General features: G+C 47.8%; 1 protein-coding gene across 2 annotated transcripts; it reads left to right on the top strand.

Moving 5' to 3' along the window:
- The first annotated feature begins 3028 nt into the window (after positions 1-3028).
- FBXO32 (F-box protein 32) lies at positions 3029-26324 on the top strand. 2 transcript variants are annotated; one of them, XM_074577772.1, is made up of 9 exons: positions 3029-3318; positions 6545-6657; positions 8354-8403; positions 9080-9172; positions 16141-16234; positions 17133-17317; positions 21019-21201; positions 22365-22508; positions 23215-26324. In XM_074577772.1, exons 1-9 carry the CDS (start codon positions 3203-3205, stop codon positions 23302-23304), a joined length of 1068 nt encoding a protein of 355 aa, XP_074433873.1. In that variant the 5' UTR covers positions 3029-3202; the 3' UTR covers positions 23305-26324. The 2 variants fall into 2 exon arrangements, with proteins under 2 accessions (XP_074433873.1, XP_074433874.1); XM_074577773.1 differs by lacking the exons at positions 6545-6657; positions 8354-8403; positions 9080-9172 and having other exon boundaries at positions 3229-3318.
- The last annotated feature ends 282 nt before the right edge of the window (positions 26325-26606 follow it).

The raw sequence follows: 26606 nt of genomic DNA, 5'->3' as shown, positions 1-26606 counted from the left end.
CCAGGAGCCAGCTGCGTGCAGGCGGTTCCCACAGAGCTGGTAACGCCAGCCGTGACGGATGCAGTGCAGCGCGGCCTCTACAAGAGCCACAGCGCTAGTGCAGGGAGGGGGAAGTTCTCCTTTCACAGCTAAACACGCCGCTTTTAATCCCTCTGCTGCCAATTCCCAGATCCGTAAACAAGGAGCCACAATCAGCTACAGATTTGGACAAAATCGATGCTTCCTCTGGGCTCCTTTGCAAACCTCTGCACCTTCCCAGGCAGGAGCACGGGTTTGTCCCTGCTTCGTTAACCCCTGCACGCCAACAGCCTGCTGAGGACTGAAGGCAGAGTTTGGGCGCCTGTGGCACCTGCTAATGAAAGGCTCAAGTAAAGAAAATCTGTGCATGGAGGCTGCTGCCCTGCAACACCCCGGGGTGGAAATGCGCTCGGAAGAGCAGCTCTCAGGAAAGCCACCCCTCCGTGACCATCCACGTAGACCACCTCGCCCGGCCGGTGGGAGCAGAGCAGCTGAGACGCCAGCAGATCTATTTTGAACTCCGGGGAAAGGGTCTGCGCTCCGGAGCAGCAGCTCCGATTTCTGTCTGCGCCGCCGTTTCTAAAATGTCAGCGCCTGTGGTGGGTCCAGCCCAGCAAACCCTGGTTCTGCACCTGCCTGGGTGCAGCGAGCTTCACTCTCTTTTTTTTTGTTGTGGTTTTTTTCAATTATAAAAATTTTTACCCTGGGTTTGAGCTATCCTACAGTGCCAGTGGCGGCAGCTCTCCTGCCACACCACGTTAAAATCTCCAACGGTTTTAACACACCCCCTGCTCGATCGTATCCACGGCTCTCTCATGGTCTGACTTGCTGCTTTCTTTCCATCAGCAGCCAAACGACCTCCTGCTGCAGGCCCCCAGCGGCTCCCTGGCTGCTCACAAGGATTTGACAGCGCTTGCAGGTTACCACCCAGTTCATGACGGCTTTTAAAAAAGACAGGACAAACCAATCCCTGTGTCTGCCTTCCCTAGCGCTCATTTCTCTCCCCATCCCTTTCTGCAGGCCAAAACCGACCTGCTCTTCAGAGCTGCTGAGCGATCCTTATTAAAAGGATAAAGATTTTTTCAGTGACTTAGATCTGCCCGGCTTAACCCATTCGGCAGGGCAGGACCTGGGTGACAGGCAGCTGCAGCCTTTTGGGGACACACGGAGCTCAGTGACCCCATTAGGAGGTGGCCTCACCCCAAGCAGCTCCATCTCTGTGGACCTGGTCCCCTCTGGGTTCTCCTGGGAGGGTGGCATCACCTGCAGTGATGCTGCTGGAAGATGCTCGGTTGTCGAAGGCACGGGGCAGAAGAAACCCACCAACGATGATTTTGCAGCTCAAAGCGCTCCTGCAGCTTAAACGATATTCCCCGCCACTCAAAAAACAGCTGGCACTGCCTGTAAGGGGAGGTGGGACCCCTGCCCCGAAGGGGTGGATGGGACAGGCAGAGGGAAGAGACCTCAGCCCAGTGTCCTCATATTTGGATTTTAATTTTTGCATGTGCTGCGGCTCAGCGCCGCTCTCAAGCGCTTTCTGTTCCCAGAGGCTACAGGGACCCTTCAGACGTGGCAGCTTTTAGCCAGGGGGTTTGCAGTGTCCCTCTTGCCAACCCTCGTGTGACACCCACCCAGGTGAGCCGACACAGGGGACGGCGATAGGGTGGCCAGAACTCCCAGTGCGGGACTTCCAGCATCGGCAGCCCCCCAGCCCGCAGCCCTCCTCCCTGCCTTCAGCCCCGGCAGTGCTGCATCTGCACGCACTGCCTTCCCCGCAGGGTTTGGGGTTTTGGGTTTTTTTTTTTGAGGATGACTATAATGTCATCACTAGCAAGCGCCAGATGTTGCTGAAAGCCCCACAGTGGCCCGTAGCGCAGCTGGGGACCGGCTGGCAACATGACCTGGATTAGGGCAGTTTATCCCGCCAGCCCCGCAGCTGCTCACCATCTCGCTTCTTTTCAGCCATCGGCCCACAGCCAACAGCCCCCCCATCCCAACAGCCCCCCGCCCCTTCCAGAAGAGCTCCCGGCCACCCAGGGACACCCCGCATGCGGTGTCCCCTGGTAACGGTGACTTGGCAATGGGAAAATCAGTGCATTGAGATACACACACCGTAGCACAGGGCAAATATGTTATAATCCTAATGCAAAATGTGCTGTATTTATTTACGACGTGAGCCATAGCACGTTCTGGCTGTGAGTGTACCACCCAGGCCTGGGCTTGACTGCAAAACCCCCGTGTTTTTAATGTTTAATACGTAAGACCTTCTCTAACACCCACCAGTGCATGCACTTAATAAGATACTTTTACATATTATGTATTTTTTCATATATAATATTATTTTCTATATATTTATATATCTTTACCTCATATTTATCTATAAAAAAAGTAGCATTACATGTAAGAACATAGACGTAAAATGTTACATGCATACACAAAACATTACATTAATATAAAAGATATGAAACAAATTTAGAAAACATTCTCTATATATCCTCTCAAATGCTCTCTATATAGAACCATATGTAACATTATATATGTATGTTCTGTGTGCTTTCACAATGTTCTAGATTTATCTGTAAGTTGAGATTCTGTATGATTCTATAAATAGGACATCATTTTGTGACACATAAATTTCTAAAACACACCTATAACCGTAAACAAACGCGCCTGTGTAAGTATTTATAGATTTTGTATCCATAAATCGAATATAGGAGTTGTATACGGAATTGAAACGTGCATAAAACATTAATTTTATATATATTTGAATTCTATATTTAACGTTTCGTAGGTGCAATGCAAATCCACAGAAAGGCTTTCACGCGCAGTATGTAAATTCCCGACACGTGGCCCCACGGACGCTGTTTGTACGCGCATGCGCAGACGGGCGCACACGCGCCGCTCGCACACAGTTCGCTGGCCCCTCCCCTCCCCCCGGCCCCGCCCCCTCCTCCCAGGCCCCGCCCCCTGGCACCCGCGGAGGGCGGGGGCGGCGCCGATAAACACCGCCACGTGCGGCGGGGCGGAGGCGGGGCCAGCCCCGCGCTTCCGGCAACACGCCGCCCCGACGCCGCATAAATAGCGCGGAGCGGCGCAGCTACTGCAGCCTCGTCGCCCCGGTACGCGTCGCTACGCTTCGATCCCGCCGTCTCTCCCGGTTTTGGCCCCGCTCCGTCCCGCCGCCATGCCGTTCCTGGGGCAGGACTGGCGCTCCCCCGGTCAGAGCTGGGTGAAGACGGCCGACGGTTGGACGCGCTTCCTCGACGAGAAGAGCGGCGGTTATGTCGGCGACATCAGCAGGTACCGGCGGCGGCGACCCGGTTCCCCTCCCGGCCCCCTGTCCGCGGCAGGGCCGCCAGGGGGCGCCGCGGTGCGGTCGTGCGCTCCCGGTCCGGGGGGGGTGGTCGGCGGTAAGATGGACGGCGGCGGCTCCCCCTCTCCCGTGGCCGGGCCAAGAGGCCGCCGAGTTCCAGGGGTCCCCGGTGTCGTGAAAGAGCCGTGACCTGTGCGGGCCTGCCGATAGCCACGGGCCTTGGCGGCGCTGAGGCGGCCGGGCCCGGCGGCGGGGGGGCACACGGGCGCTTTCCCCCCCGCGTCTTCCTCAGCGCCGGCGGTGTCCCGGGCTGCCCGCCCAGGGAGGTGGCTGGTCCTCCCTAGACGGGGCCGGCTTCCTAGGGCTGTGGGATGGGGTGGAAAAGCGACGAAAAGGTGAAAAGAGTCTCTGCCCCACGGCCTGGGCGATCTGAGGGTCTCCTGGGGGGGCCTGGAGGGGTCCCCCCTCCTTAGCCCCACAAAACAGCCCTGCCTCTGGCTTCCTGGTTCTCTGGCTGGAGCAGGCTGATGTATCTGAAGCCATAAACCTTCCCCAGACCATGAGTAATGTACCTGACGTGTTGCTTGACTAATCTGGCTCCAAAACAACAACAAACACCCCAAGATGGTGAAGGCCTGGGGAGCTGTGTGGCTGTGGGCAGGAAGCCTGTGCAGTGGTGTGGGTGTTGTGGTCTCCATCCAGATCGCCCCTCTCAAAACCAAACTCTTCCTGCAGGGCTGCAGCTTCTTTTTGGGGCTGTCAGGTTTGGGTCTGCTGCCTCCAGGCTGAGGGGTGGGTTGGGAATGTCTATGACAAAGGGAGTTGGAGCAAACAGGGATTTGCTGTGAGCTGCTGCTGAGATGTTACTATGCAAGGAGGCTTCTGTAGCAGGGCTCTCTCTCTTCCCCTCTCATGCGAGCTCTAAATAAAAATAAAGCTTAGAATCCAAAGCATCTGACTTGTAAATAGGTAGAAAAATGCCTGGCTGGTGCTAGTGTGATTGTGTTGGGAACACTGAGTTTGGCATGGGTTTATACATCCCTTTTCCCATTAAAAAGTGAGGGGGTGACATACTGGCCCTGGACTGAGGTCCCTGCAGTGCCAGGTCCTGGTGCCCAACTGTTCAGCCTGTCAAGATGCCTTGGAGAAGAGTGTGGAAACCTGGTGGTACATAAACAGTGGCATAACCTGCCTCCCATACTGGAATTCATCCATTGCTGTTACGAAGTTTCAGATTAGAGTCATTCAGGAGGAAGTCAACAGTCAAGGGTGTGCTGTTGACATATAAGATTTAAAGCAGATCTGTCTTGTGCTCTTGGGCTTGGGACTCTGCCACTGCATGGGACATGTTAACCTGCCCTGCTATTGCTTTTGTGCAAAGCTGATAAAATATAAGCTTGAATATCTCAAAACCGCCTCTTCCTTATTGCCATACTCTGTTCTTGGGTTTTGGTGTACCCACCCTCCCCCCAGGAGAAAGCCTTATGGATGGGGGAAATGTGCTGCTGAGATGTTCTGCTCCCAGGTTTAGGTTCTTCTGACTCAGCTCCTGCTGGTGGAAGTTCCCCGAGCTGTTGTTGCTGTGAATACTGTCCACCTGCATCGCTGCTGCTGTTCCCCATCTGCAGTGTCTCCTGCAGAAGCTGTGCTTTCCCTGCAGCCACGGTGCCCCCTTCAAGGGTTGTGGTGAGGCTGGTGTCCTGTGCCTGGGGGAGGTTTCTTCCACCTCTGGGGCTATATGCAGGTGCCAAACCACAACACCCATCTGGACCCTGGTGGAGGAGGTCTGCGTCCCTCATGGGGTTGAAACTCTGGCTTGGTCACTTGACTTGTGTGCATGCTGGTGGCGTGGTCCTGTTGACAGACAGCAAACCTCCTTCTCCTGGCTGTGGGCCTGGGCTGGGGATCTTCTTTATCAGTAGGGGGGAAACAAGGAGCCTTGTGCTGCAGGCTTCACTCCTTTGCAGGAGCCTGTGCAGTTGGAGGTGTGAGTTGGTGTGGTGCTCGCATTTGATTTTTTTTTTAAGGCTAAGCAGTGTAAATGCGAGGTCTGTAGAGGAAGCAGCCTGGCTGTGTAAGAGTCCTCCAGCTGTTGCAGAGGAAGCTTGCTCAGTGCTGTGACCTGCAGCACCTCTCGGTGCCTGCCAGAGCTCCGGAGGTGTCCCAGCCACAGCAGCTGAGTGGTGCAGGGAGGTCCCTCTTTGAATTTTGAATTCTGAGTCTTGCAGATAGCCATCTCCCATCTCTTGGCAAGCTGCCTGAGTGGTGGGGGTGGCTCTCTGTTTCGTTCTTCCTGATGCATTGCCTGTCTTCTCCCCAGCACCTGTGAGGCATCCCTGCAGCTCTGGGCAGTATGCTGTGTGCAGGGGGGACCCTGCTGAGAGCTCCTGGTGGGTGCTTGCCTTCCCCTGCTGCGCCCCCCTTCCCCCCCCAGGGATCTGCGCTGCAGCGCTGTGGTTGCCCAGGGGCTTCTAAGCTTCACGTTGCTGCTTGGATCTGCTGATTTGCAGGTCTGTAGAACGTGGAGATGTTGATGCACAGGCTCTTTATAGATAGTCTTTCATTGCCCTCGAAGAAAATAAGGGGTTATAACTCCCTTCACTAATAATAGTTACAGTGGAGCTCCAGCAAAAGCAGATGGGCAGTCTCAGACAAGAGATCCTAGCTGTTAATTTGTATAGTCACTACTCTGCGGGGTTTGGAAAACCACCAGCCAAGTCTGAACCTCAGCTGAGCTGTTCCTGTGAGCTTGAAAGAATGTTTTGTAGGGATTCTTTTGTTAATAAATATTTTGAGTGTATATATATGTCCTCAGAGATGTCTAAATATGTCCTTCCGCAGAATTCTGACTGGCTCAGAGGAATCTACCACCTACAGTAGGAGGATGTGGCGTTAAAGATAGAAACAGGTTAAAGGGAGAAAAAGAAGACACTCGGAAGACATCCAGCAGTGTCCCAGCACTAGCCGTGCAATCTGCATGACCTGCTCCTGTCTGTTATGGGTATCTTGGGTAGCACAGAAATGAGGCACCAGAGGCTCATTTAAAAATACCATTGCTGGATGCAAAAACTGCCTGCAGACTTCTCGAGAGCAGCCTGCAAGGAGGCAGCTTTGGAGCTCACAATCAAAACCTGTGTATTTTCTCTCCTTGTAGGAAACATAGTGTTCAGCAGACTGCAGAAATAAACAAAATTGTTGCTTTGTCATTCACAGCTTTTGTAAAAAGGATGATCACAACAAAGAGAATCTCTTCAACAGCCTGAACTATGATGTTGCAGCCAAGAAGAGAAAAAAAGACCTGCTGAATAACAAAGCCAAGATTCAATGTAAGATGTCTATTTGGGTGGGTTTTTTTAATAAAAGTTGCTGCAGGAGAGTGGAAAATGCTTCATATCTATGGTTTTTTGCACAGTGCATGAAGAGTCTTCCAGAGTATCTTGAAGGGCTTTGCGCCCATGTTTGACCTAAGTAGAACTTGGATACAGTTTAATGTGAAGATTTATGCCCCTGTTAGTAATCCCTGCTCTGAGGAGTTGTGCTTGTTGTGTTCAAATTTTTGTCATTTGTGTTTGTCAGAGGGAGGGTAATTTTTTCCTATGGTACATTCAAATGAACCAGTTCCAGTTTTTTCCCCCTGTAGACTTCCGTGTGCGCAACAGGCTAAATTTCCATATGCATGTTGAGTATTAATCTACATTACTGGAGGCTACAAGCCTGAATGTGAGCTTTGATCCTATCTCTGTGTGCGGAGTGCATGAAAAATGAAATAAGATTTCAGCTCGCGCAAAACAATGGAAGGTTTGAAATCTTTCTGTACGCACAGCGAGCAGCCAGGGTCTCAGATGGCGCACTGTGGGAGGATGCGGGGGAGCCTGCAGGGACAGCAAGGTCTGCGTTGGTCTGATTGCAAGATAGGTACTGGAGTTAGATGTGAAGGCTACGAATCTAAACATACACAGAGGAAATGAGTTACAATTCCCACACTACTATTAGCTCATTGTGCATCTCCCAGGATTTTGGGAACTGATGCCAAAATCTGGCCCCTCTGTGCATTCGGTTCTCTGAACAAACAAATGTTACCATGACAGTTTTTGGCTGGGTTCTGCTGTGACATACTGTTTAAAAGGGCCTGATGCCGTGTCTGCGTGCTTGTAACTGAGACTGGGTTTGTCCTTGGGCTCACAGTACCAGGTAGGAGTACATTGCTGCGTCTTTAGGTGGAAAAAGACTCCAGGAGCACAGTATTTCCTTTAAGGAAAGGAGTCTAGCAGGATGGGGAGAAGAATTCTTTCTTACACTAGTTGTGGAAGAAGGGTCAAGAACCCATGTGAGAATAGGACAGGAGAAGGATTGAGCAGCATAACTGCTGTTACAGTAAGGGCTCTCTGCAGACCCAGTTAGCAGCATGTGGTGGGTACAGGGAAGATATTTTGGGGAGCAGATGGGACAACTCCCACTTCTGAGGGAAGGGAGGGGCAATTAGAAATAGGAAAATTTTTGTCCCAAATAGGTTTTTCTTTTTTAGCAAGTTGGCTGCAAGCACAAGCATGCTCCTCTGAGCCTGACCTCACTGCTAAAAGCTTCTCCCACATGCCTGGTGTCTCATGACATTTTTGCTCAACTTCAAATTTGACATTCAATCCTGAGTCTGTAACCAAGATAATGAATAGTTAATAAAATCAATAACAACAAGACCTGGCTGTCAGCCACACTTAGTGTCTGGGACCAAAGAAGAGGAGGTGCTGTGGTATATCTGTGGCTGGCAGATTAAACATTTACAGTCTTGAGCTGTGTCACTGAAACAGAAGCTCTTTCTAAGGCTTAGGGCTGCAGTCTCAAGTGAAGCAGTATGGAAACAAAGCAGCTCAGCAAGCTGCTAGTTTTTGTTTCAAGTGTGGTGTTGTAAACTCAAAATAACTTCATTTGAACCAAAAGGGCAGTGAATGTTATGAGCAGAACAAGAGATCCAGCCCCCTTCAAGGTGGAAGGTTAACTGAGCAAAATGTGCCTTTGTCCAAACAGATTTCCACCAGGAGAAGTGGATCTATGTTCACAAGGGGAGCACAAAAGAGGTGAGTGCCTCCATAGGTTCTTCGTTCCCTTTTCTACTGTGTTTTCCAAGCAGTGGAAGATCCTGTGCTGATATAAATCAGCAGAAGCTCTTACGAGATAAGTGGAAGATCTGGCTTGTGGTTGGAATTTCAGTAATGATTTTAAGCCCCGATCAGGGAGCCAGGGCTTGCTGTACAAGGCTCTGTACATGTGTTTAAAATATGACTTGTTTGCTTCCCTCAGTCCAAAAAAAAAAAACACAGCCATTTGCAGACCAAGCCATAATACTGTTCTTGGCTTTCACCCAGTACAGTCCTAACATGGAAAATCATTGGAATTCATCACAACGGCTCGCTTGCGCTCATGGAGAGAAGCGGCTGTACAAGACGGCTCTGAACTTGCGCTATATATTGAACCCCGGGAATGCATGGCTCATTCTCACCCATGAATTCATGGGTCATGAGCAGAGCTTGGGTCACTCTTGGGAAACTACCATAATCCACATTGGGCCATAGCCACTCTTGACGTCAATAAGTGCAGCTCTGCAGGAGACAGGCTTGCCTCCTCCAGCTGTGAGCTGGTCCCATGGTTTGTGCCCGTTAGCTTGCTAAATTGAGTTGCCCTGGGTCACGTCTTCCTGGTGCTGTCTGGACTCATGTCTGCCAAAACATGATCCAGACTGTTTTTTCTTCTCAGCGCCATGGTTACTGCACCTTGGGAGAAGCCTTCAACCGACTTGACTTCTCCAGCGCTATCTTGGACTCCAGGCGATTCAACTATGTCGTGAGGGTGAGTGGAAAGCCAGGTGTTATTTTGCTGTGGTGGTAGTGGAGGCTCTGAACTGAGCACCAGTTGGGTGCATGGAAGCACTGGCAAAGAAAAGAGGTCCAGGCATGCAAGTTGGGGGTGTTGGGCTTTTGCTGCATGAAGTAACTGATGGAAGTTGTGTGGATATATGCCCAAAACCTCCTCTTTGATCCATTAAAATGGAGGGGGAGGGAGGTGGTGGTAATGTAGATAATGGGCTCTCCTTAGGCTAGCATTCCTACTGCTTTTCAGTTGTGAAATTCACTTCTGAAATGCAGAAAACTTAGCTTCTAATTCCTGAGTTCTCAGTTCAGCCTCTAAATGTGATTCCTGTAGCCCCAAAAAGACCATTGGCTTTCTGCAGTGGCCACAGAGCAGTGGGCATCTTTTTGCACAGGAGGCTCCAGCTCCACAAGGGCTGTGGAGCTTTGTCTCTTTTGAAGTCATAGAGGAGAGACTCTGGGGAGCTGAGGGTTTTTTTTTTTTTGAATGAGAGGATGGGGTGCTTGCTCTTAATCCTGTGTGACTGGCAGCGGTTTCAGGACTAGAAGCATTTCGTTAGCCCTGACACCATCAGATGGTAGGAAGGAGTCATAATCCCCAGGTTCCCCATGCTCTGGCTTTGTGTAACAGATAGAGGCCTCTCTTCTGATTCTGGGTGGCCAAGGGGGGGTTGTAGTGGTTGGGGGAGCTACTGTCCCGAGGGCTGCAGATGCTTGTATGTTTATGTGCATGTGATCTGCAAATTGATCTCGAATTTCAGAATGTTTATTGAGGCTTGGAATTCAATAAGCTTAAAAGATCTGTTATTAACTTGAGGCTGTTTATAAACAGCTCCTTTTCACATCTCATCAGCAGTTGATCACTGGTGAGGCACCAGCTGTTCAGGTTTTAGGTTCTGGAGCAAGCAGCATTGGTATTGCTTTCCCTTTGAGTCAAATGTCATGAAAAGTGTCTAAGGAAGAAATGATCTGAGCAGGTTCACCTTCATTTGTTCACCTGTTGTCTAGGTGACAGGGAGCCTGTGAAAATTTCTGTTGCCCTGGGAAGGGCACAGGCGTTGGGGGTGATTACCAGCCTGCTGTGCAGGAAGCGCACTGGCAATCACTTGGATGTCCCACTGCAGGGGGGGTGGCAGGGAGTGGGGATGCTGGGGGAGGCAAAGTGGGACACAAGTCCATGGAAACTCAGGCTGTCCTAGTTCTGTTGGTCCTGGGACAACTTGTTTTGCTGCTTTTGCAGAGAGGGTGATCACCAGTGCTGAGGTACTCAGTATTTTCTGATAGCGGATATAAATCCACGTAGCTGTTTCATCTTTAAGGAGATTATTGTGGAAGGAACAGTTCATGTTAAGGCTATAATCCTTTAGTCACATATAAAGGAGGAAAATAAAATAAAACTTTTATATGGTGCTCCAGAGATCCCTTTGACAGCTTTCTGTCTTATAACAATGAAGAACTTCAAAGACCTCTGCTGAGCGTGGCCTCAGATCACACTATGCCACACGATGGGCTTCTGCTGCTCAGCCCAATGCAATGAGTGTCTCGCATGGGACTGCAATGACCGAGCAGAAGTCCCATTAAATTTTTTGAAGAGCAAACTCAAATTTCAGTGAAGTTGGTGTGGTCTGGTTGGGAAGCTCAGGATGACCTTCTTCCCCTCTTTTCCCCATGAGGACTTCATAAAAGTATCCCAGATCTGCTGTGTATCCAAAATAGCTATGTTCTACATGTAAGCCAGCATGTGTCCTTGTTTCTACAAATTACTTCTGAGCTTTTAAGAGTAGTTTTTTCCCCCCAGCAGTGTTAAGGATATAGCACTTCTGAGAAGTATGAAGCTTTCTAATTGAGGCTGACTTGTGGTTTGGCAGATTAAAGAAAATATTAAACCTGGTACCACGGATCAAATATAAAACTGACTTCTTAAAATGAAAGGCTTGTATCGGCCAAGTCTCCGGTGGATAGTAGCTCATAAAATGCCTTTCGTGCCAGATTTACTCATGAAAAGCTCTTCCTAGATGTGGATCCTTTTGGTCCTTTGCAAATTGCAGGCTTCCGAGAGCACACGGATGAGCGATCTGTCACATGGAAAATGCCTCGAACTTTGGCAGGCAGAACATTTTTCCCTTCCCTCCCTCTACTTGTTCTCTTCAGTTCCACCCGTTGCTCGGGGTATCTGATAAATGTCACACTACTTAGTTCATCAAGCAAATGCTTTCTGAGGAGGGACGTTTAGAGTTGGAGGCTGGGGGAGAATATGAGGATGTCTGTAGGGGAAGAAAGGAGAGAAACAGCTGCAGGCTTGGAATTCTGCTGGATACACCCAAACTTGCCCTATAGAGAAATAAGCTACATCACTGCTGACAGCAAAACGGGCTTTCAGGCTGAACATCAACTTGCCTTTCTCAAAGCATTCCTTTCTGAATTTCTCTGAACTCAAGTGCTACAGTGTTTTCAGTGATGATTTTTTTTGTCATACAGAAGTGTCTGCTGCTTAAGATATACCCAAACTAAGTTCTTGGTGTTCTTAATGGTGCTCTGATAAAATGGGCACCTCCTTCAAGTGAGGTGGAGGAGCTGCAAGAAGCTTGGCAGGTATTTTTCATGGGCAAATACCATCAGCTGTAGCCAGTGAGTTCACATAACTGAAGCAGAAGAAGTTTTCCTCCAACATCAATCTTGTCTTGACAGTCTGCTGATTTAGTGCTGGAAGTACTAAGTATAGGTATTGGTGCCATGACCTGGTCCTTGCTGATCGCCTGAACTATAGCATCTGCCCACATGTCACAGGACAGCGTTCCCTTTTCAGAGCTAGTAAAGAAGTGTGTGATGGACCCAAAGGACCCAAACTGTTCTTGGTCTTGAAGCAGCCCTGGTTTCTCTGGTCTTACAGATCTAATGAAAAGGCTGGAAGCGTTCTGTAGGCATAAGTAATACGAGCAGAGACAAAAGTGCCTGCAGCCCAGAAGTTGTTGGTGCTCCTGTGGGAACACTCTGTTCAGATGACAGCGAGGCTTTTGCAGGCTGCTTCCTTCAGAAAGATTTGTCATATGAAGATTGTGTAGTAATGTCTCAAGGGAAGGTGCTGTTTGTGATCATAAAAGCTTAGGTCAGGTTAAGCTCCGTGGGCACAGCTCTTCTGGAATAATATGATCTAGATAGTGTGCAGCCTGTTGAAGTAGTCTCTTAAATTTGTTTCTTAAGTTTTTATAGCAGTTAGCTCCAGGAGTCCTGGATTTATGCTGTGCTGAAAGAATATCGGCTTGATGCTGTCTTGTGGAGATCTGTCAGCACCTGCGCTGTAAATCATTATAACTCGCCTTGCTGTTGTTCTACCTCCCAGCTGAAAGCCAATGTGACATTTCAGCCACACAAAGTGAAGGGCTGTGAGAGCAAGGGGGGGTTGGAGGAGGAATTTCCTATTGCAATACATTTCTCGAAGCAGTCCAGCTGTGAGGAGCCACATCCCCAACCAGGAGGAGCTTATGGATCCTCACAGCGTGCAGTCCAGCTTCCCTATAGCTGGTTGTGGGTATTCAAAGGTGGATTTACACTTCAGTAATTCAATACTTGTCATTTTAATTATTACAAAGCATTTCCCTTCTTGAGGCAAGGCTGTAACCTCCTGCTCGGTGCAGCAGGCCTGCTGAGGGTTTTTGGCTCTGTGTGCTGTAAGCCCCTAGCTGTGGGTTATTTGGGGTATGGATTGCCCATGCACCCAGGTGTTGAACCAGGATGATGGCAGAAGTACCAGCTGGCTGTGGCAGGTCGAAGTGATGCTGTGCACAGCAGTCACGGGGGCAGGGCAGCATGCTCTCATGGCCCTGAAACAGGCACCCTTGTTCCCTGCCACATGGCACTTTTTCGCTTGTTTTTTGCCTCGTGCTTGTGGCAGGAGGACCTGCTCTGCTCCCAGAGCTGAGTGCCTCGTTGCACCAACTGCTTTAGACCGACTGCTAGTGGGGTTTGAGCAGGAGCCCATCAGACTCATGGGGGAAGTGAGCAGGTTATTGCCTTGCTGTGGAAGATGCTGCCTCCTGCCAGCTTTGCAAAGGCTCTGGAATAACCCACTGCATCTCTTGACTTTTCTCCTTGGCTCTCACAGACCCCTGAGAGCAAACAGAAAAGGGATGGTAGGAAGGATTTTCCTGGGGGAGGCTAACAGGTCAGCTCTTTCAACTTCCTGGGACTTGATGAATTGGGATCTAATGCTCTGTTTTCTGTAGGTGTTGCAGACTTCCCATCTCCGATTAAAATCGTCTGGAATGCAATCACTTAGCATTTTTGAAAAGCAGGCCTTTTAAAATTGCTCTTAACCTTTCCCTATGCACTCTCTCCTACCATCTGTCCCTCTCAGTTGAGCGTGGGCTGGACTTAATGCAGCCACATCATAACACATGCTTGCAGCTCTCCAGCGTTTTTACCCTACTCAGCATTAATCTGAATTTATCAGTCTGCTTTTAGGCTGTATTATGCATGTGGCATCATTGATTTATTTTTTTATGATGCTGTAGACCCCAATTTGGCAGTCCACTAACTGGGTCTGTGCCAATGCTAAAAGACCCTCAATGCACTGAAGCCTGTGGGGCATGGATGAACTGTATTGCTTACCTGTTTTTTTTGTGTATTATATGAGCACAGAAGAATAAAAAATGCCTTTTGATTTGGAGGGCCAGCCAGTCACTTCAGCCAGTGGTCCCTGGGGAGCAGAGTAGTCCTAGAAGTATTCACAACATAGTTTTCATATGGAATTTCATCCTGTGTTTATTGCTGCAGGGGAAGGGAGGCGACACGTGATATCTGAGCTGGTTCACTGAACATAAATTGAACCTTGATAAACACAGACAAGGCAAATTTGAATCTTTTCCTTTGGCTAAATTAATCTTGTACCACTTTAGCATTCTTCAAGGACCTGAGATTTTTATCCTTGTTCCTCTTAAGAATGGCGCTGGCATCTACCTCTTATGGTATTGCATTATGTGATGCTTATCACTGGGTGCATTTTGGCGTTTTCAGTAATGGACACAACATTGCTAACACCCAGCCTGGAGGAAGCTGTCTCTGTGCCAGTTCCAGAACGGTGCGGTCTGGAAACAGCAGTTGTTTATGCACAGAAGAGCTGATCTGGGTGCATGCGTGGCTAATGTACAGATGGAGTCTGGCAGGTTGATCGCTACAATCAAAGGTCTGAAGGCTAAACAGTTTAGTGTAAGCAGAGTATTATATACTGCTTTGGGACACTGATTTTTTTTTTTCTTCTTCCTCCAGTATTTAATGAAATTAAGAAAAGATCTTTCTAACTTTCCAAATATCTTGCAAACTGCCTTGTTTTTAAGAGTGTTTAGTCCTTGTGGTCTCAGTTTAGGTGATATAGCAAGAAAGTCCACGGATGCCTGTGTACCAAATACTACCCAACTCTGCTGCCTCTCTTGTTCCCCCAAAAATGAGCCAAGAAAACAGGCAGCCTGCACTTCACCGGGGTTAGCGCAGGTCTTTTTTCATTTTGTTTTCTTTTGGTCATGTGAGGTGCAAGATATTAATAGAATGTAAACTGAAAGCCATCTGATGATGGTGTTGGCCTGGAAATTAAATGGAAGAAGAGATCGGTCACTCCAGGCGACTTCACCGCTCCAGACTGGCAGTCACATGCCAGCGCCTGAGATGAGCAGAGCAGGCGAATGACTGCAGAAGTACCTCTCTCTCCCTAAGCTCCCTGCTTCATGGCAAGCTGCCGGTGACTTTTTGGATACATTCCTGTCATTCTTATAGCGGGGCAAACAGTTCAGCTCATGACTTATCGAGTCTTGTCAAAAGCCATCTTAGTTACTTGACACAAGTAGTTGCACCTTCTCCGGGCTCTCTGCGGTGCCAGCGATGGGATACTGTAGCTGCAGATGATAAGAATTAATAAGCTAGTCATGCGGCAGCGTGTTGATTGATTTGTAGCATAAAAGGTTTTTCCTTTCCTTTCTAAATTAAAACAGAAGGCTATGTACATCCAAAACAAATGGACTGACACGTGGACAGTCTGTGTATTTATATAATGCTGGGGGAAGGGAGGGAGAAAGGCTCGGAAGATCACGGGCCACATGTTCTGCAGAGCATGATCCGTAGGAAACTTCCACAGCTGTTCTTGTGGTGGTGGAGAGCCAGGGAGGAGAGGGCATCTTCCCTGTGGGAAATGCTTCCTTCAGCAACTGCAGCCCAAATTCAGCGTTTGGCTTGTACATGGGTCAGGGGATCAGTCATGGGAAGCAAATCCTAATCAAAAGCAAAAAGTGAGATTTCCATTAGGGAAGGTTAACAAGTAAACAGGACAAAGAGGGAAAGGTGGTTTGGGGCTGCAACTGCAAGAGCTGAACAGAGAGAAGGAAACCTTGGGGGAATAGGGGTTTGTTGGGGGGAAGGGTTTGTTTATAATCTAGTGCTTAACCTTTCTGTTGTGCCGACAGCACTTTGACAAAACCCATGCAACTCGGGAGTCTGACGTAAATTGTGGAGTCTGATTCTCATTAATGCCCCATCAATAATATCCCCATCCAAGCAGGCATTTGCTCGTGTTCCCTAATGACACAGCTTGTTTATGCCCCAGTGAAGGACGGTGACGTCGGCCGTTCGTTGTTCCCTTGGTGTGAATAGAAGCTGTCAGTCTGAGCGCTGCTCTGCGGTTTCTCTGCATCTTGGAACCATGAAATCGTTTCTTTTCCCCCTGAAGATCATTAGAATGCCTTTCTTTTTTTTTTCCCCCTCCACCCGTTTCGATGTGGGTTTAATTGTTTGTCCTCTGCTCTCCTCCCCCTTCGTGTTAGTTTGCTCTGTGGTGCTGTCTCCCTTGTATTTTCAAGCAGCAAACAAGCCTCTGGACTGTTTTGCTGTGTCATGTGACCAGGAGTCAAGATTAGAAAGGTATCTCTGTGCTCTAAGGCTTGCAATGTCTATTTTTATCCACAGCTGTTGGAGCTGATAGCAAAGTCTCAGCTGACGTCACTGAGTGGCATTGCCCAGAAGAACTACATGAACATTTTGGAAAAAGTGGTGCAGAAAGGTAAGAAACGGAAACAGTGAGGGGGAGGAGGAGGAGGAGTCTGATTTAATCTGGTGTACTCGTGTGAACCACATCCTTGAGAACAGTCAGGCAATGCAAGACGGGTGAAGAGGGGCACAACTGCTTATTTCTGTCATGCAGTTCTACTTTACTTTCCCTTGGTGAAGGACTGGGGGGGGGGGGGGGGGGCGAGTAGGAAGAAATGTCTGTATTCTGGAAGGTATCTGAGAGGCGATTCCTCCCTTTCCAACTTTCCTTGCTACCACCCCTTCTGCATCCTACTGAGTCCTATTTCTGACTGCAGAAGAGATGGCTGCTCCAGCCCCCAGCCTGGCACATCTGCAGTCTCTGGTGCCACCTTGTCACCAGTTTGCGTTATCATCAAGTGCTCCCACTGCTCCGGAGGAAAGGAAAGCTCCAGGGCTGTCTTCACTTGCTGGGGGGGGCTGAATTGTGGTTGAGATGTGGCACTTCCCTCCCTGATGCGTCAGCTCTGGCTGAAGCCTGGAAATTGAGAGCACCCTGTTTGTGTATACATAATGAGAAAGGAGATCCTGAGTTGTCTCCCCGCACATCAGCTGGGGTAGATAGGGAAGAGGTGCACATAGATAACATCTTCCACATATTGGAGGGGAAAACTGGCTGGTTGCCAGTTGCTGGAAATGGGAAGTGCTGTAGAAAGGGCAGACATCTTATCTGCTTATGCTGGGACGATCTCTTTCCATCTGCTGTCTAACCTGCTGTGCCTGGTTAATGTTTAAGTGCTTTCCTCTAAAAAGAAAAGTGCAGGCTGGCTCTCTTGGCCTGTGAGGTTATAGCAGATGACTTGCCTGAAAACTGTAGAGTCAGAAAAGGATTTGGGCAGTTCCCGTTTTTAACCTTTCCTGTTCTTCCAAAGTCCTTGAAGATCAGCAGAACATCAGGCTAATACGGGAGTTGCTGCAGACCCTCTACACATCCCTCTGCACATTAGTTCAACGGGTTGGCAAGTCTGTCCTGGTTGGAAACATCAACATGTGGGTGCACAGAATGGAGAGCATTCTCCACTGGCAGCAGCAACTGAACAACATTCAGATCACCAGGGTAAGCACAAATCCTGAAAGCTAAAAATAATGTGGCTCCTTCATGAAACCTTCTCATGTAGCAGATCTCATTTGGGTGACTGCATCCCACTGTACTCCCAGGGCAAGCACAGTGCTGGGGAAGGACCTGGAGTTGCCAAAATAACTGGGTGCATTCCTAACATTACTTGTGTCCCTTAACTCAAACTCAACATACACAACACAGTATCAGGCTTGTTGTTACTGGTCACAGGCTGTGGCTTCAGTCCTTAATGGCCAAGAAGTGCTGTGCGAACAGAGCTGGGCAGGAAACCATCTCCCCCTCTCAAGAGTCTTCAGAGATTGGGTCTCAATATGAAGAGTCAACTCGATCTTTCTCAAACTGAGAAATTGCCTTCAAAACTTGTTTATCAGATAGTTGAGGTTTTTAGATTTGTTTAATCTGTAAATTAAATGCAAATTTCCAAATAGCTGCATAACTTCATGCTTCCTGGCTGAAAATATCGATGATTCTTCCAGTAGTCTGGAGCTGCCCATTCCAGCCGGACGAGTCCTGCTTTCACAACATCTGTTTTTTTTCAACAATGTCTGCAGGGATGAGAGAGATGTATTAGTTGATAAATTCCTAACCTGTCTTTGCATGGAAATCAAATCTGAACTTGCACCACTTCACAGAATCACAGAAGGGTTGAGGTTGGAAGGGACCTTTGGAGGTCATCTGGTCCACAGCCCTGCTCAAGCAGGGACACCTACAACCAGTTGTCCAGAACTGTGTCTAGACTATTTCCCCCACCCCCCTCAAATGGATACTTACTCCACACAAATACTAAAGCTTTCCCCCAGTTATGACCTCAGTGTTGGTGTGCCCCTTGTAGGGCTTTCCTGCAGGGAACTGAACTGTGAAATTCCCCCTTGGGCAGACCAAGTTGTGGCCTGAGGGAATATAAAAAGCACCTTTTTACCTGGTGGGTCAACCAGAGAGGCATTTGCAAAGAATTAAGCAAAGGGCCTGCTTCCATCATTTTACATGGCTATGTTCTCTGGGAACACCAGGAAATAATTTCCAGTCCTTCAGTTAGAGTAATGCAGGCAGCAGGACACAGCAGGAGATGAACTCTGGGAGGTCCCAGGGAGTTTCAAGAGCTGCAAAAGCAGCAGTGCCTTATCTCATGGAGGTCTCTGCCCCACCTCTGCCGGCCCTCCCCGTGGTGAGCTCTTGGCATGGGCTGCAGCTCCCTTTGCCTCACAGGAGAAGCACTGGCCCAGCTGTGGGATAGCTCCTGGGGCACAGCAGGTCAGTGAGCTGGAAGCAGCCCTGTGCCTGGGCACTGCCAGGGTCAGCTCCACCCAGGCATCTGCTGCCCTGAGTGCACCACAGGCCAGGACCTACCTCAGTAGTTCAGTGCGGGGTTTTCCCCCTGCTCTACTTTAAGGGACTTGTAAAACACAGACCGGCATTTCAAAGAACTCTGCCTATCCAGACAAAAGTGCATCAAAATAGTGCTTGTGAACAGAACTGCCTTTCATGTATACTTGTGTGTATGTTTACAGACGCTTTTCTGAAATAAATAAAATAGATGTCAAGCTTGCAAAAAAAAAAAAAAATCACACCACTGAAGATTACTTCAGGTCGAGCTAGAACAAAACCAGCTGAGTTTAGAGGAAGGAAGAACAAACTCAGCTCTGCGCAGCCAGTTGCTTACAGTGCACTGAGTGCTTCTGGTCTTTCTGGAGGGGGGAGAAAGTCTTGCAACAGCCAAGACCTAAACCTTTTTTTCTTTTTTTAAAAAAAAAGAAGAAAAAGCACAAACCAAACAACAAAACAATGCAATTAACAACAAACTTGCAAAATACTGAGAGTATGTTGGAGCGGCTTTAAAAAAAAAAAAAAAAAACACAAAACAAAAAAAAAAACCACCTCTGTCCAGAAAGTGACAGCATACTGATCTGCTGTGATCTAATCTGTGTTCTTTCTCCAAAAAAAGTAATGTTTGAAAAGTCCTGGAAAGGAGTACTGAGGGAAAAGAAGTAGCAGATAAGTCTTTGGCCCTCACTCAGAAAACCTGATTTGCTTGAGTCATACGGGTTTCTTCAGAAATAAGACAGAAGTATAAGCTTTGGGATTTTTTTGACCTGAAAGCCTCTGAGCTTAGTCCTGCCTGTTGTGCCCTAGTGAAGCTTGTATGTAGAGAGAGGGCAAGAGAATGCAAAAGACGGGCTGGCGAGGGAGATCAACGGGAGGTGATCCAAAGCTCCAGTGCGTTCTTCCTACCCCAAAATATGACCTCAGTTTGCACTGATGGGCAAGGACGCTGAGTCTGGCCTTGTGGATTGTACCAAGAAAGCATCTACAGTAGCTTAACTCTCAGCATGCATTGTTAAAGCTGTCACGGGAAGAAGTGTCCTCTGGAGGTGGCAGAAACCCTTCACTCCTTCTGTAGAGGTTGTTTCAGGCCTCTCCGGCTGGTGGAGATGGCAAAAAATGATGCCTCGGTAGAAAAGCTGTGGTCCTTGCAGATACTGGGCGGTGCTGCATGGACTGGGCAGGGTGGTGACTGGGGCGCTGAAGGGAAGGTGGGAGCTGTTTGTGTACAGACGTGCTTGTTGTGCCTGCAGAGTTTCATGTGCAATGGGGTGGCGGGAGATAGGACTGTATGATTAAAAGCAGCTTTATGCAGTGTTCCCCCGCTGATGGCAATCTGCGTGCTTCGTGTTTGAAATGGTTAATAGCTCTGCCAATTGCGAGACGGGTGCCGTGACTCTGCGACTTAAAATAGCAGCATCTCTGTGCAGGGTAAATGATAAACTTGGCACATCTGTCTAACATTGTTTCTTCGTTGAGGCCCAATCCTAAAAGCTGCTGTTTGCCTTAATAAGGCTGGGGCTGGTTTTGGAGGAGCTGGAGCTCGGGTTGTGGTCCTTGCTGATGTCTTGCTCCCATGTGTGCCTTGGATTTCCCCCAAGTGCAGGACCTGCTGGTCTGTTGTGGTCAATTTGTCCTGGAGCTGTTCTGCCAAGTGGACTTGCAAAACAATCCTAGACCCTGTTTAGACCAGGTGAAGGTGGCTTTTGTCTCTTTAGGCTAGGATGTGCTTTGGTGTGGCTGAACAGCCTGGAAAACCATGGCTGCAGCTGATGGGAAAGGGGCAGGTCCTTCAAGCGTTCACAGAGAAGTTAGCCTTGCCAGCAGTGACCTGGGAAGCCATGCAGGAAAAAAATCCTGCTGTGGGTACTCATCAGCCACTGCTGTGGTTACAGCAGGATTCTGTGACGACATAAGCTAAAACACATGTCAGAAGACCATGAGATTCCCAGCAATGTGTGTAACAGGAGGCTGAACTTGAGAAGTAATGCCCATGTCCCTTGTGGTGTAGAGACCTGGGTGGTTAATAGCTGATACCATGATGTAGCCCATGTCCTGCTGGTAGTGGTGCTTCTGGGAGCAGAGGTTCACGGGTAGGGATGTGGGATGGACAAAAAGGGGAGAAGTAGGCTTGGACTGCAACTCAGCTTTTAACTACTGTAATACAACTACATGTCCTCTTCCTTGAGGATATTTCAAACTGTGCTGGGGCAGAAGGTTAAATGTCTCATTCAGAAGAGGGAACTGCTGCTTATTCTCTATGTGAAAAGCAATGCTTAAAAAGCAGTAACTGTACTGCAAGCTATAATTGCTTGTTTTTTCAGCTTCCTGTGAGCTCAATTTTGTCTTGTCTCTTCCAGCCTGCCTTTAAAGGAACCACTTTCACAGACCTGCCGTTGTGTTTACAATTGAACATTATGCAACGACTGAGTGATGGGAGAGACCTGGTTAGCCTCGGTCAGGTGGCTCCCGACCTGCAAGTGCTCAGCGAAGACCGGCTGCTGTGGAAGAAACTCTGCCAGTACCACTTTACGGACAGACAGGTACAAGGAGAGATGCAAACTGCCATCAGTTGCTTGTTGTAACCCACTAGCAAGTGAAAACACACGGGTAGGACACTCTTATTTGACTGTCTCTTGGATCTGAGGGCTGTGCCGCAAGCTGATAATACAGGCTGACATGAGAACGGCTGTGAAGATGATATATGTAGAGGGTTTTGCATGCCACAGCAATGATTCCTGAAACAGGAGCCCAAGGAATTAGTCATACGGTGAACTTCTTCAACCCTAATCCAGGTGGTAATAACTGCAAGTCATGCAGTTGCTCCTCGCCCCACGTGTGTGGGGAAAACGTGCAGGCGAGCTCCAGCAATCACCCCGATGTCCCAGGGACTGACACCCTCGCAGAGAATCTCTGTGGATGTGGTCCATGAGCGATGAGTCGTACTCTCTTGCCTTTTAGAGCAAGAAATCCCCTCTGAGCCATTTCGTGAGTGACAGGACGGTATGTGGAAAACAGCCTTGCTGCTATCCATGTTGTACCTGTGTAAACATCTTTGGCCTTTTGCAGGCTGGTAATCATCTAAGGTCTTCTAAACTTAAAAACAAACAAACAAAAATCCTTCTCTGTGTTTATGGGTGAACATCTGGAGCGTTTATACTAGACCTCTGCACTTCAGGGACCACATGCCAGATTTCTTTGCTGACTTGGCTTTATTTGCTCAGTCTGGATCTGACTTTGGAAGTCACTTTGGGGAAGTTATTTCTATTAACAAGTAAATTCAAATCCAATCTTTGCAACTAATGAACCCTAAAAGAAAGATGGGTGTCTCCCAAGCTAATGTGACAAATCACTGACCCTTAGAGTCAATCAAAAAGCAAAATACTTCAACTTCTGAAACTGTTAAATGCAACTGTACTCACTGTCCTGCCAGCCAGAAACAGTGGCTAAAATAGTATGAAATAGCTCCCAGGAGTTCAGGCTTTCATACACTAATACTCATGAAGTGGGGATAGACCCTGATAATGGGATCAGGCGAGGCTGTTGCAGTTAAGGAAGCTGGTTATAGCTGGAAATTCTGAGTTTTCTTGGTGTTACAAGGGAACTCTTATGGGACCAGCAAGGGAGAGGGGAACAACATGAGTTGAAGAGAATAAAAGCACGTTCTTTGACCTGCTAACAATTTTGATAATTTTTTTTCATTCAGATTCGCAAACGGCTAATCTTATCTGACAAGGGACAGCTGGATTGGAAAAAGATGTACTTCAAGCTCATAAGGTGTTACCCACGGAAGGAGCAGTATGGTGACACACTGCAGCTGTGCAGGCACTGCCACATCCTCTCCTGGAAGGTATGAGGTGCTGGTGGGACAAACTCAATTGGGGCACGAGCCACGGGGCACTCGGTGCTTCCTCTGATTGCAGCTGGTTTAGGGTGCTGCAGTTCCTTTGCCTGCATAACCTAGTGTTTTCCTCTGTCTTAATCCTCCCTCAGCTATTAAGACCCTCTCTCCTCTGTGCTTCAAAGGTCCCATCTTCTCTACGTTGAACAAGAGTAGTGGCCATCAAGGCCAGAGGGGAGGGAGATGGGCATACTCTAGGGCTGCCTGCAGTAGATCATCTTAGCACTGCCAGCAGCTCCTGCCACCCATTCCATGGAGGTGGAGGTCCTGGCAGCAGGATTAGCTGGAATGAGAGCTGATGGCTACAAAACAGCCCAGGACAAAAATCTGCTGGCCACTGTGTTGATATCCAAGGCACGTCTCTGGAGTTAAGTTCCCGTAGCTGATGGTAGGCTCCAGCCTCTCTTCCCTCAGAAGAAGGGAAAAGAATGAATTGGATCTTTGCTGGTTTTATTTCCCGTGACTTGCCAGTAGCCCCTAAAATCTGAAGCCCAGTTCTGAGCTGTCTGCTTTGGCAAGAGTAGAAATATTATTCTGGGCTCTGCTCTATCTATTTGCAAGCGGGATGTCTGGCAGAGGGGCAGCGCTAAGTTGGCTGATGCTCTGGCGCCCTTTCCGCAGTCGCTCTAAATGGAGTTGTTTTCTCCTTTCCCAGGGTACCGATCACCCTTGCACAGCCAACAACCCGGAGACTTGCTCCACCTCTCTTTCGCCGCAAGACTTTATCAACTTGTTCAGGTTCTGAACTTGGGTCACCGCAGCTCACGCAATTCTTACAGGACACTTTATGCCACTGAGCTTGGACACTCCATTTGTAAATAGTGTAAATATTCATGTTTGTTCGAAGCTCCTGAGTCAAGGAACAAGAGGATCTCAGAGATGAAAGGTGAAATTGCTCACTGACGTGCAGCACTTAAGGAATACAGACTTCCGTAGGACTGGTGTATACATGCAGCATGTTGTACAGAGTCCCTTTTTTATGATCAGAGTACAAGATACAGGGCAAAAAACTACTTCTTTTTTTTGTTTGGTTGGTTTTTTTTTAGAAGTTAAAAATGAATTTGCCCCACAACCATTTGAGAGCTCTTTTGGTTTGTTTCTAATAGAGAGAAAGCAATAAGAGGCTAGGACTGTTGAACTGTTTCTCCATCTGGTTTTATTTAGCATACATATTTATAAAAATGACGTTTTAAAATTATTTATGAAAAATATCCCTGTGACAAGTTTAATAATACTTTTATGTTTTTAAAAAGGACACATTCTGAAATGCTTAGGATAGAACTCTAGCCTACTTGCAAAAGAGAATCGCACCATACCACTTTCTACCTCTAATAGATTGAGTACCTTTTCAAACAAAAATCCAGTGTACAATGTGAACTTTTGTATTTTGTACAATGATTTAAAGGGAAACGTTTGTGATAGTAAGCATCTTTTCTTGTATTAATGCTTACCTCTTTACAGTAGTTTTCTTGCTCTACTCAGTGCTTGAATGCCTAGATGATAGGCACCATATAAATACCTAAGACTTTACTCCATCCTCATTTAATTTGTTGGTTTTATGGAAGACTGAGCAAAAGGGAAAAGAGAAGCCACAAGGATGAAGATTATCTAAAAGGGAGGAAGTTCTACTATAGAGAAACAAAGGACTGGATTTAATCTCACGATGTAAATTCATATCAACTCCACTAGGTTAACTGCACTGGTTGAAATACCAAGTGAGGTTAGAATCTGGTTCTTCAAGCCCATGTTTTCCTAGTTTTCCAACATATACACTGCTCTGTATTCCCACTGCTGTCAAGTGAATTCAATCATCTTGAGCTAGTAAAATGTAGGGAGAACTGGGCTGTTGAACATAGTGAAATAATGCGGTTTTTATTCACTGGAAGACGGGCAGCGTCTTGTTTTATTTTCAGACTACTGGAGTTCAGGGTGATGAGCAAGACAGCATGAAGGAATCGGTCAGCATTTTCCTAAAAACAGCAGTCAGGACTGGGGTAAGGAAGGGATTTCCAACATGGCACCTGACATCTTTGGTTATTTTTCTGTGCCAAGGAAATGGCAAAGACCCAGCCTAGTCCCTTCTGCTTCCAGTGCTGACCACCTTTATGTGATCTTCCAACAATAGCCTAGAGCTCAATTTTCAGTCCTGTGGAGCATGTGGCCAGACTCCTAACTTCGCTGTGGCCGTGATCTGGCTCACCGTCTCCTCTGTTGCATACAATGCTTCACTTTTCCCTACAGTGGAACTAGAAGAATCCCGCTCGGATATAACAATTTGAAAACCTGCAGTGGAAAGTTTTTGCTGTTTGCCGGTAGATTTCCTGTATAGCACTTTCTCTGTGCGTGATATAAGCAGGATGCCTCAGAAGGGTAAATATTTAGTGGGTTGTGTGTGACTATGTACAAAGAATTGTGAGGAAGAGGAGTACTCAGGACAATTCAGGAAGAACTACTTGAGTTAATTATTGTTAAATATTCTGTTCCTTTTTTTACATTTTTATAACTGACTTTCAACACTTTTCTGCAGCTGTTTATATTTAAAAAAAATTGACAGTATTTGCATTTTTGCAAACTAAATCACTTTGCATACTCTTGGAAGAGACGCAAAAAGGGAAAAAAGCTGCCTCTAGATGGAGCAGTGAGGAAGGGGGGAGGAAAACCAGGAAAATGCTGGCAAGAGCTGCCCTTCTCCTGCCTTCCAACAGCAAATCCAAGCTTTTGCTTTCCAGAGAGCTCTGTGAGCCTGTGCCACCCTTCGCCATGACTAAGAGCTTGGCACTCTCTAGAAATGAGGGGAAAACACGTCCAGGTTAGGGAGCTTTATCTTGGTGTTGATGCCCCATCCATCTGTTTAACTGCCAGTGGAAAGCATAAGCCTGCTGATTGTATTCATGTCAACTGAAAGTGATTTAAAAGCTGTTCCCTTGGAAAAATGAACTTGTGCTTTTTTGGGGGGACGTTTCTGAGCGAGGGAGGCCAGTTTCTGTTTTCATTCCCGCATTGATGGCAGCGGGTAGACAGGGCTGAAGTCTGGCTTGGTGAAGGAGGACATTAAGGACAGAAACCTGCAAGTGAAGCGAGTGAAGCATTGCCACTGGATTTGGAGATTCTTGTAGTTCCTTTTTCTGACAGTGAGAGGGCCTGTGCCCCTCAGCATCTTCTGTTTCCAGCTCTTACTTGGGGTTGGGTTTTTTGGTAGTCCAGCCTCTGCCACGCATAGCGAGCCAACCTGTTGTGATGGGGAGGCACCAGTGTTTTGCTATGAAATGCTGAGGGGTTTCAGCCTAGTCTGAGGCCGTGCTTAGCAGATGACACTTATCCACTGTGAAATTGTGACACTGGGTGAATTTTAAGCTCAGGTTTGAATCCGGCCTAGTGCATTCCCTGCGCGGCAAGAGAGAAAATCCCAGCGTTCAGCTGCGATTTGGGAACATCTTGGCTCTGGCCATCGCCTCTATCAGCCCTTCACTGATCTTGAGCAAAGAGTTTATTCTGTGTCTTCTGCCCAGAGAGCATGGGTCATGCTGCCAACATACTTAAAAATGTGCAACTGAGGCTCCTATTTATAAAACTTACTTCAATTAATGGTTGGGTTTTTTTAATTTCTTAGCATTGTGTAGATCTTAAAGGGTCGAAGTGCTGAAGATGATTTGTTAATACATACAGACACTTGTGTGTAGCTCAGGCAGGGTCTCGGGACATTGCTGTCAGCGTCCAAAGCAGCAGCAAACCAAGCAACTACTGCAGGGGAGAACAAAACAGACTAAACAAAAAGAAACAGAATAAGCCTCATTCAGTTGGTGCCTGGATCATTACCCTCCTGCTACAGCAATTGTCAAATAAAACCTTGATCTCTTCGGGAGACTCCTTCTTTCTCAAGTGGCTGGTACAGGGAGATATTGTGGTGAATTCAATACTCTCGTTTCATACTTAAAATGAAATGCGTCCAAATACCTTCCCCTAACCACTTATAAACAAAGCGACCGGTTTTTTAGCAATGCAAAGGCATCTGCTTGGCTGAGGATGGCAGAGTAACAAAAGCAACTG

This window comes from Larus michahellis, chromosome 2 (genome assembly GCF_964199755.1).
Source record: "Larus michahellis chromosome 2, bLarMic1.1, whole genome shotgun sequence".
In the NCBI taxonomy this organism is placed as follows: domain Eukaryota; kingdom Metazoa; phylum Chordata; class Aves; order Charadriiformes; family Laridae; genus Larus; species Larus michahellis.
Note: the sequence above shows the minus strand (reverse complement) of the source record. Positions and strands in the feature narration are given on the sequence as shown.

Excerpts from the sequence above, each read along its gene's own strand:
- FBXO32 (XM_074577772.1), top strand. The coding sequence starts at position 3,203 with ATGCCGTTCCTGGGGCAGGACTGGCGCTCCCCCGGTCAGAGCTGGGTG. Across the intron at positions 6,658-8,353 it reads TAACAAAGCCAAGATTCAAT|ATTTCCACCAGGAGAAGTGG; the intron begins GTAAGATGTCTA and ends TTGTCCAAACAG. Across the intron at positions 8,404-9,079 it reads ACAAGGGGAGCACAAAAGAG|CGCCATGGTTACTGCACCTT; the intron begins GTGAGTGCCTCC and ends TTTTCTTCTCAG.